At 62.8% G+C, this 10,092-nt stretch overlaps 2 protein-coding genes across 2 annotated transcripts; one reads left to right on the plus strand and one right to left on the minus strand.

Moving 5' to 3' along the window:
• Positions 1-814: 814 nt before the first annotated feature.
• On the plus strand, positions 815-4,669 carry COLE_04677 (uncharacterized protein; the record flags this gene model as incomplete). Its single annotated transcript, XM_018425187.2, has 5 exons — positions 815-1,267; positions 1,396-1,529; positions 1,752-1,891; positions 2,235-2,485; positions 2,561-4,669. 5 exons carry the CDS (start codon positions 815-817, stop codon positions 4,667-4,669), a joined length of 3,087 nt encoding a protein of 1,028 aa, XP_018281258.2.
• A 299-nt stretch (positions 4,670-4,968) lies between these two features.
• On the minus strand, positions 4,969-6,519 carry COLE_04678 (uncharacterized protein; the record flags this gene model as incomplete). The annotated part of the gene is made up of 7 exons (XM_065626365.1): positions 4,969-5,112; positions 5,217-5,486; positions 5,521-5,622; positions 5,657-5,791; positions 5,824-5,961; positions 5,996-6,316; positions 6,352-6,519. The coding sequence occupies 7 exons, from the start codon at positions 6,517-6,519 to the stop codon at positions 4,969-4,971; spliced, it is 1,278 nt and encodes a 425-aa protein (XP_065482306.1).
• Positions 6,520-10,092: the final 3,573 nt, after the last annotated feature.

Consider the following 10,092-nt stretch of genomic DNA (forward strand, 5'->3'; position numbering starts at 1 on the left):
AACATCCCAACCCCACTGAATCCACAACATCCTCCGTCTGTCATCATCTATCAACAACCTCGTCCGAGGACCGAACCGACCACCTGCCAACAGCCACCCGCCCGCACGCGGGTTGCATTCCATCCTCGTCTCAGGTAGAGCGCCACGGCACTGTTTCGCCCAGGGACGTTGAATGGAGCTTTGCCTGCTTCATACGCGAAACAAGAACCAGTTCAACCACTACGACCCTCGCACGCTCGTTTGCTTCCCTCCCTTTCCTTGCCCCCCTCCCCCGATTCTTCTTTCCGCCTCCCCTCCGTCCGCCTTTATCCTCCTCTCATCCGGGCCACCTGGCTACTCGCAGCCACCAGTTCCCTCCCGAACGTCGACGACAACCCATCCCTCTCACCGCCCTCGCCACGCCTTGCCTCGATCTGACCCGCTGTGGTCTGGCCAAAGCTCCCCCGCAAACGGCCCGAACAGTGTCCTGCTGTGGACAGATCGTCACCTCATCTTTTCCGCAGCGACCTGCTCACCACACCCATTCATTCCATTCCCATTGTTCTTGACGACCACCCCCCTCCTTCGTCCTTCGTTCCAATCCACCCGGAACAATACTCGACTTCTGCGCTTCACCTTGTTGCCCGCCAGCCGCCCGCCGTCCACACGTCCTCGGGGCGCGTCCCCCGGCTATCCATCCCCTGAAACAGTCCGCTGGAGCGGCGCGCAGCCATGCCAGGTGCGTTCTTGCATCGCCATCGCCTTCGGTGTTGTCACCATGCATGGCGACTTCCCTCCCTCGGCGCCCTCGCCTGATGTTGCCTACCCCGGGTGAATGCTGACTTCAGCGCGCGGCGCGCTGCCGATTGTGTCCGCGACGAGCGCAAATGCCCTCCTCTCAGACTTGCGGCCAACAACACTAGCTCCACAGGCTCTCGAGTACATCAACTTGATGCTCGATGAGCTGCTCGTCGGGATCGTCACGGCCGCCGAGAGCCTGAATCTCACCGACTTGCGTACTCGCGGAGTGCCATCCGCGCTGAGCGAGGGTGAGCGTGGCTTTCGCAACCCCGCTGCGCTCGGCGCTCTTGGCCGCGCAGCTGTCGGCGAGGCTGAGGTCGAAATACGATCCTGGTACGACGGTCACCCCACTGCGCAGAAGGATGTGTCGGGCTTCCCACCATCAGGCAAGGGGCGCGGGCTCGTCGCGAATGCTGAGGAAGCGCGCGAGCGCTTCCCCACGAGCGAAGCCGTGGAGCTCATGCGCGTCAAGGTTGCCAGTCTGAGCGTGCGTATTACTCCACCCGTCGCGCGCAGCCAAACCTCTCCCTTCCACAAGCTCACACTTGCCACTGAGGCACTGGACCTGGCGCGCGATGAGATTGATCCGACGAAATATCCGAGCTGACCTACCAGACGTTTGCCGACGCACAGGACTCAATACCACTGTCGAGGAGCGACGCAGCGATCGCGGCATGGGAAAGCGCAGGCGGCGACGGGTCGGAGGAGACTGTGGCGCCCGCCGGATTGTGGCTTACGGCTGTCCTGGAGTGAGTGCGGTCTGAGCGCGGGAATGCCACCCGACATTGCCCAACTTGCGCGGTGCGTGAACGCGAGGGCAAAGTTGGCGTCGAGAACACCCCTGCAATTCCTTCGATTGCTCGGATGTCAGGCTTTCATGGCTCCAATGGCATGTTGGGGTCGATGCGGCGGCCCAGAGACTCGGTGCTGCCGGCTAGGCCGGCATAGCCGTAGCCTTGCGCTGACGACAGACATATCTGCGAGCACATCTTGTCAAAGTTGTCACAGGTTGTGGCGCGAGACTCGTCGATTGTAACGGCGGCTGTCCAAGATCTGTACACGGCGCTGTGCGAGGACGACGCCGTGTATGGCTTCTTCAAGCGCATGGACGGTGAGTGGTGTTAGCAATCGATCAGTCGAGTAAGGAGTGCGAGTGCAGAGGTGCGAGGAGGCTATTCGCGCCCACCTCGCCCACCTCCCTCTGCGCTCGGACCAAAGTGCTGAAGAGTGGTGGTGCTGACATGGTGCAGCGAGAGCGCAGATTGAAAACGACGCACGAAGTTCTACGAGGCCCAAGCGTGGCGGCCCGCGCTCTGCATCCAGTATGGGTGTCACGCGTTCGTCACCCCACGAGTCACCATACGTCTCTCAGTCGTCTCTTGTCTCCTCCAACGTTGAACAACCTCCCTCTCTACACCACCCACGACTCCCCAGTAACCACTCTCAACGGCCAGCAAGTGAGCAGTTCTACAAGAGCGTCATCAACGCCGCCAAAGCTGTTCCCGCGGCTGCCAACCACCACAAGAGAGCCTCGTCCATCCTCAGCGCTTGGCAACCTTCAACAGAAGACGAACACACCGTCAAGCATTCACCAGCAGCATCAACAGCAGCGGAAAAATCCGCTGAAGACGACTTTGACGCCATCCTGCGCTCTGGAGAAACAATGCGCGTGAGCCTCACGCCAAGCCGCTTCAGTACTTTCGAGGTACGTAGCAGAGGCGAGGTGCAAAAGGACCTGCACCTGCATACAAGGATTTGTCTTTCGCACCGCTTACGCCAGAAGACGTCGCCCAACACGTCGCCGCAACGGAAGGACAGCGGAAGGGCAAGTGATCACTTGTCTGTGGCTCCCATGTCGTCGAGCGAGTCGTCGCTGCTTTCCATGTCCACCCAGGCCAGCACTACCGACTCGCGCGTCAGCGGCTACCGAGCAGCAGCGGGCCGTAGCTGGTCTTCACAGCAGACCAAGCTCATGCCGAGAGGGCCGACAATAGAGGAGAAGGACGAGGACGATGCCCTCGATTTCCATCGGCCGTCCGTCGTCGAGCTCCTCAAGTCAGAACCGCGCGTTCTGTCCCCACGGACTCAGGCGCGCACCGTGCCCGCAGTTATTCTTGGCTCGCCCATCCCACAGGCTGAACATGTTGATTCAGAAACTGACGCCTCGCCCACTCTAGTGTCCGAGTCGGCGCCATCGCAGCGGACACAGCGTAGTGCCAGCGAGGGTGGTATCGTCGAGACCGAGGTCAACGTCAACGGCGAGATGTTCAGCGGTCAGCGGTCCAAGTCTGATCGCCTGACGATGCGACCGGAGACGCGTGAACTCGCCCACTTTCTTTCCACAACAGCACCGCCCCCAATCACCACTGCGCCCGACTTTACGAGGCCCATCTCTCCACCGCAACCGTCGTCGCGCTCGGGCCGCTTCAAGAACATCATGTCGCGGATGAGCTCGACACGACGCAAGGAGCCAAAGGATGAGGATACCTCTTTCAAGTCGTGGGCAGAGCGCACCCTGCTGCCGTCGCCGTCTGTCCAGACCCTCCGGTCTTACCCAGACAACAGCTCGTTGCAGTCGCCCACACTCCTTCCGCCATCGCACACGCGCGACGGCTCCACGGGGCTGCGATCACAGAAGAGCCACTCGTCGGTTGGATCAGTGTCAACCCTGCACGGGCAAACACCGGGCGGCCAGCCTCGGGCGCAGAGCGCGCGCAACGTCGAGCCCCCGCTAGCCCCGACCGCCACGCCGCGCGAAATGCTGCGGAGGGCGTCGATCGTGCGCAAGTGGGCGGCGCAGGTCGGGCACGGCGAACAGAAGTTGACGAGACGCAAGAGCACGCCTTTGAGCGTGAGCTCGCCGCTGCCGGAGAACGACGAGGGAAGCGAGAAGCAGTCGGACGCGGACAGCTTGCGCTCACCCGGTGTCGGCCTAGGTCTTGGAATGGGCGCCCTGCCGAGCATAGCGCACAGCGACGGCTTGATGACAGAGGACGAGTTCACATCCGCACGAGAGGGCACGCCTGAGGCGGCCCTTGCGACGCTGAATGGCTCAATCCGCTCCCGGCCCTCGACGATCTACTCGCAAGCTTCGGCGCAGCCTCTGCGCCCCGAGAAGCCTCGCAGCGTGACCGCGCCCGCGCGGCAGCTGCGTCACGAGCGCGTCGCGGAACTCCAGGGGGACGCGGTATCGAACGGTGCGCCCTCCGTGCACTCGCTCGGCACGCGCCACTCCGCCTCGCCGGTACTTGAGCGCCGCTCCCTGCCCCCGCGCTCGCCCGCCTCCTCCCCTCGCGGCTCGCCGCGCGCCCTCCCCCTCCCGCTGCCCTCGAACTCGCCCAAGGCTTCCGTGCGCTCCCTCGACTCGGACCAGGCCGACCAACGCCTGCCCGAGGGCTACGTCGCGCTCGCGGACCTCACGCCGCTGCGCCACCTGCTCGACCACGCGACGACGGCGCGCGAGTGCCAGCTCCTCCTCGACGCGATTCTGAGCCAGCTCGGCGTCCCCCGGTCAGAGGACACGGACCGCGTCGCCGCGTGGCTCCTCGGCGGCGCGCCGATGGGCCGGTGGAGCGACAAGGTTGCGCGCCGCGCCCCGCCGCCGCCGAGCGAGGGGTCGAGCGCGTCGCGCTCCAGCCGGCGCAAGAAGCTCAGCGCCGAGGCGACGAACAAGAGCCTGCCGGCGCTGCCGGAGCCTCGGAGGGAGAAGGCGAAGGCGGAGAAGGGAAAGGATGGGGAGAAGGGAGACGGCGAGGTGTGGGATCTCACGAGCGAGGACGGCAAGGTGAGGCCTAATGGGGACGCGAATGGGCACGGCACGGTGCCCGACGAGGAGCGCGTCGAGGAGGAGTGGAAGCCGGCCGCTACGCGCGTCTTGATGGCCGCGTAGGCGTGTAGTGTCAGAGTAGAGTGTATTATGCATGCCGTACGGCTGTCTAGGTACTTGGTATGACCACGTCACGAGCGGCGAGTTCTCAATGTTGCAGGGCTTCACTGGAACACCGGAACATGCTTTCTGCAGGGTGGGTGATCGACAGTAACGTTAGTCGTTCCGCGCGCCGGCCCTGATTCCCGCCGAGCTGGCAAAGTTGATTCCCCCCGCTAGGATGTAGCGTGATTTCAGCTGGGGTAGTAGGAACATGCATACAGATGGACAAGTGGTACAGAGAAAGATGATAGGTGTGATAACTAGGCTGTCGCTGCCACGTTGTGGTATGCGAAGCCGTGCCCGAAGCCGAGCTGGATTGCGAGATCGGGTGAGCGAGCGTGGCTCGCCGGGTCCTGCGGTGCGACCCAGTATTCGTCAATGATGGGGATCTGGAGGAGGTTCATCTGCGGTCAGTGCTGAACAGTCACGAGTTGTTTGTGGATGCGGTGGGTAAGCCAAAGCCTGCTGAGCAACCACCTCACCACTCCCAACTCCCGCTCAATCCTACCTTTGGCGTGATGACAATCATCATGTTGGTCTTGACCTCGACCCAGTCGGCTCGCTCGAACGTGAGCGGCTCGCTCGCGATCATGATGATGCGCTCGCGCTTGTCCGCCTTGGTCATGCGATACAAGCCCGCGTTGGGCTCGTACTCGTCAAAGCTGGTTCCGCTCGAGAAGAAGAGGGACGATGCCTCCTGCGTCCGGCTGCTGATGTAACGCGTCGCCACGACCGTGTGTCCGTCCGTTACGACGTAGTTCATAAGGCTTGGCCCCGACTGCTGTCAACCCCAGGACCAACTAGACACTCACGACACCTGCGTCCTTGCAGAGCTTGTTGATAAACTGAATCGTCTTCATCATTGCCTCGCGGAGCTCCACATGCGTAAAACTGCGCGCGTGCGGGTCCTTGAGCTGGCGTCAGACCACAAGCAATGGGGTAGCTCACCATTGAAAGGAACACCATGAAGGCCCACTCCGAGTCGGTGTAGCCTGAGGGATAGAGGAAGAGCTCCTCAGGCAGACTGGCCTGCAGTGCGCGCTTAATCTTTGGGAAATCGCTAATCTCGCCGTTGTGCATCCACTGATGTCAGCGGGCTCGGCAGAAAAACGCACCATCAACCTGTCAAAAATCCACGGGTGGCAGTTGTCCTCACTTGGCGCGCCAGCCATAGTGGACGCGCGTACGTGGGCGAACACGAGATGGCTCCGCAGCTTCTCCGCTAGACGAGTGAGGTTGGCATTACTCCACGCCTGTCGTCAGCTCTCTCAATCCGTCAAAGCTCACCGGAGAGATACTCTTGAATATGCACGGCTTCTCGATTTCGTGCTCCCGCTCCTCCTCGCGCAGCTTTGCAACTTCACGCGCCCGTGTAGACTCCTCTGCAATCTCCTCCGTTTCGCTTTCTGGCGGAATTACGGCACCGTCTATCGGGACAAGCGGGGAGGCGGGAGCAGGCGTACCAGTCCGCAGCATGGAAGGGAGAGAAGGGCCCGGAACAGCCGGGGGCGGTGACACTGACGCCGGCGTTACTGCAGGCGCGCTATCGCTGTGCACGGGCACCTCCGCAAGGATGGGGTCGTACCACCCGATCCCAAAGCCATCCGCCTTCGGTCAGTGTGAGAGTAGTGTGATTAGCTTACGTTCATGGGCCGGGAAGAAGGGAAGCGCAGCTTGCTCTCAAATGCCTGGTTGGTGATGCTGTGCCGGGGGCGCGTAACCAGATGCGAGACTTGGATCGGCTCGGCGCCCTTGTACACGATCTGTATGAGTTGGGGCGACCGTTGGGCGCAACTTACGAAGCGGCACATGTCGGCGTGGTGGCGAAAGCGATTCAAGGCTCAATGATGAGATTTAGAGAGAACCAGGAGTTGATTTTAAGACACGGATGAGGCTTGATGAGATACAAAGAGAAGTGGCGATATCGAAGGAGATGAAAGAGATGATGGAGACGACAAAGATGATGGACGGAGCGTCAATGGCGTGCTGCACACGACTCGATCGCCTCCACCTCCACCTCCACTTTTGGGCGATCAGGACTATTTGGCTCATCCTATTTGTTTAATCTGTTCTAATACTCAATGCTAATACTCCATCGACACCACCCGCCGGCATCGACGGGTGCCTGAGAATGAGGGCAGCACGCGTGTCACTCGACCATCTGCCAGCACCTTCCAACTCGTCTCTCTTCACTCCCTCCCACTCCATTCTCATCATCATGTCTACCCGCGCGGTGAGTCTAGTGGCTAGCTAGAGCGCAGCGACCGAGCTGACAGACAGATCGTTAAGTGTGAGTGCTGAGCGGGGGTGGCCTGCCTCCAGCCTCCACGTCCAACCCCGGCCCTAACTGTCTTCCCCTCGTACCATGCTAACCTCCAGCCGTGCTCTCTGGCGACACGGTGATCGTGCGTCCCAAAGAGGCGCCCGCTCGTGGTCAGCCCGCCAAGGAGCGGTAAGCAGCCCATTTGGCATGAGCTGAAGCCAGCGTTCTCCACCTCGCTGGCACATCGGCCCCGCGCATCGGCACTGCGTCCCGCGACGATGAGCCCTTCGCCTTTCAGGCGCGCGAGTTCCTCCGCTCCCACCTCGTCGGCAAGGAGGTTGCGTACACTGTGACGCACACGCTCCCTAACGGGGGCGAGTTCGCAACTGTCCTCTCAGCCCCGCCCGGACCGGGCAAGCGGCCCCAGGATGTCGCGACACTTGTCGTCGAGAATGGTTGGGCAAAGGCGCGCGACAACGCGCCCGAGGCACTGAAGGAGGCAGAAGGGCGCGCGCAGGCTGAGACGCGCGGTCTGTGGGGTGCTCAGCCCGACCAGCTCACTGTCGCGTTCGCCATGCCGGCCGACCCGCACGCCTTCATTGCCGAGCACTCTGGCGAGATCGACGCTATTGTTGAGCAGGTCCGCGACGGCACGCAGCTGCGTGTGCGTTTGCTCCTTGACGACAACAACCACCAGCTCATCAACCTCGTTACTGCCGGCGCCAAGAGCCCGCGCGCTAGCGTCACGCGCGACGGTGAGACGCAGGCCGCTGAGCCGTGGGGCGAGGAGGCCAAGTTCTTCACCGAGGCACGCCTGCTCCAGCGCCGCATCAAGGTCCGCCTGCTGTCCGCGCCCGTGTCGCTCAACTCGGCTCCCTTCCAGACCGAGAGCAGCGGGCTCCCTTCTCTCTCCCAGGGCGCGAGCTTCATAATCGGCCAGGCGTGAGTATGTCGGTCAAACGCAGACTGACAGCAGAATCCACCCCAACGGCAACATTGCCGAGTTCCTTACCTCTGCTGGCCTTGCCAAGGTCATTGACGTGAGTCAGAAGGCGCTCTTCGTAGCTAACAAAAGTGGCACGCTGGAATCCTCGCCGCACACGGCGGCCTTGAAAAGCTCCGCGCGGCTGAGAAGTCTGCCAAGGAGCGCCGCGTGGGGTTGTGGGAAGGCTATGGTGCCACCAAGGCAGCGAACGGTGCTGGTGGTGCCGCCGCTCCGGCCAGCACGACAAAGGGCCAGTCGTTTGAGGCCACCGTCGTCCGGATCTGGGGTCCTGACCAGCTGTCGATTGTCGCAAAGGGTGACTCGCCGACCAAAGACCGGCGCGTGCAGCTCGCCTCGGTGCGCGGACCTCGTGGCGCCGACGCCAAGAACGCTTACTATGCGGCCGAAGCCAAGGAGTTCCTTCGCAAGCGCCTCGTCGGCAAGGTCGTGAACGTGCACGTCGACTACGTCAAGCCCAAAGACGGCGAGTACGACGAGCGCGAGTGCGTCACGATCAAGTACGGCGGGAACCAGAACAACGTCGCGGAGCAGCTCATAGAGAAGGGCCTTGCGACTGTGCTGCGCCACCGCCGCGACGACGAGGACCGCAGCATGGAGTTTGACAAGCTCGTGCTGGCTGAGCAGACCGCGGCCGGCGAGACCAAGGGGCTGCACTCGCCGAAGGAGGTGTCGCTCCCACGCATTGTGGATGCGAGCGAGAACCACTCCCGCGCCTCGCAGTACCTCCCCTCGTGGAAGCGGCACGGGAAGCACGCGGCCGTGGTTGACTTTGTCTCTGCGGGCTCGCGCTTCAAGCTGCTCCTCCCCAAGGAGAACGCCAAGATCACGTTTGTGCTTGCTGGAATCCGGGCGCCGCGGACGGCGCGCAACCCGAACGAGAAGAGCGAGCCGTACGGCAACGAGGCGCACCGGTTTGTGTCGCGCACGATGCAGCGCGACGTCGAGGTGACGTTTGACAGCACGGACAAGCAGGGCGGGTTCATCGGCGGCATGTTTATCGGGAACAACAACGTCGCGGTGGACCTGGTGCGCAACGGCCTCGCGAGCGTGCACGAGCCGAGCGCGCGCAACCTGCCGTACGGCGCCGACCTGCTCGCGGCGGAAGAGGCGGCGAAGAAGGAGCGCAAGAACGTGAGTGGCTGAGTGTGCTCCTCTGACGCCAGCTCTGGGCCGACTTTGACGGCGAAGAGGAGGTCGCGCCTGCGGCCAACGACGCCGCCCTCCCGCCGCAGTACCTCGACGTGTGCGTGTCGAGCGTGCGCGAGTCGGACCCCTTCGCGTTCTCGTACCAGGAGCTGGACGAGGCGAACTCTGCCGCGCTCGAGCGCCTCATGTCCGACTTTAGTCTGTTCCACCGGAACCAGGCGAACGCTGCGCCGGCCGGCTGGACGCCGAAGACGGGCGAGCTCGTATCCGCCAAGTTCTCGGAAGACAACACATGGTACCGCGCGCGCGTGAAGCGCGCGTCGGGGATCAAGAAGGACGCGCATGTCCACTTCATCGACTACGGGAACGAGGAGACGATGCCGTTCGCGCGCATCCGCCCGCTCGACCCAAAGTTCAAGGCGCTGCCGGGACAGGCGAAGGAGGCGCGCCTGTCGTTCGTCAAGCTCCCGCCGCGGGAGAGCGAGTACGGCGCCGAAGCGTGGCGCCGCTTCGGCGACCTCACGATCGGGCGCAAGCTCGTCGCCAACGTCGACCAGCGCGAGGGCAATCTCGCGCACCTCCGCCTCATCGATCCCGCGGACCCGCATGCGGCCGAGGACCCGCTCGCGTGCCTCAACGCGGATATGGTGCGCGAGGGGCTCGCGACGCTCGACAAGGGGCTTAGATACCTCGGCGCGTATCCCCAGGTGGTGAAGAAGATCCAGCAGGCGAGCGAGGGCGCCAAGGTGGACCGGTTGGGCATGTTTGAGCTGGGCGACGTGAGCGAGGACTGAGTGAGACTAGGGAGCGGAGGAGACGAGAGGGACAGAGGAGGTGGGACGAGCGAAGATCAAGGACACAAAATACAACCCATATGCATCAGTCACGCTACGTATTACGCAGGTGCGCTGTAGTGGCGCGCGAGGACGCGTTTGGTGAACTGGCCAAATGTCTCGCCCTGCGCGCTGA

Source organism: Cutaneotrichosporon oleaginosum, assembly GCF_008065305.1.
Source record: "Cutaneotrichosporon oleaginosum strain ATCC 20508 chromosome Unknown ATCC20508_contig04, whole genome shotgun sequence".
NCBI lineage: Eukaryota > Fungi > Basidiomycota > Tremellomycetes > Trichosporonales > Trichosporonaceae > Cutaneotrichosporon > Cutaneotrichosporon oleaginosum.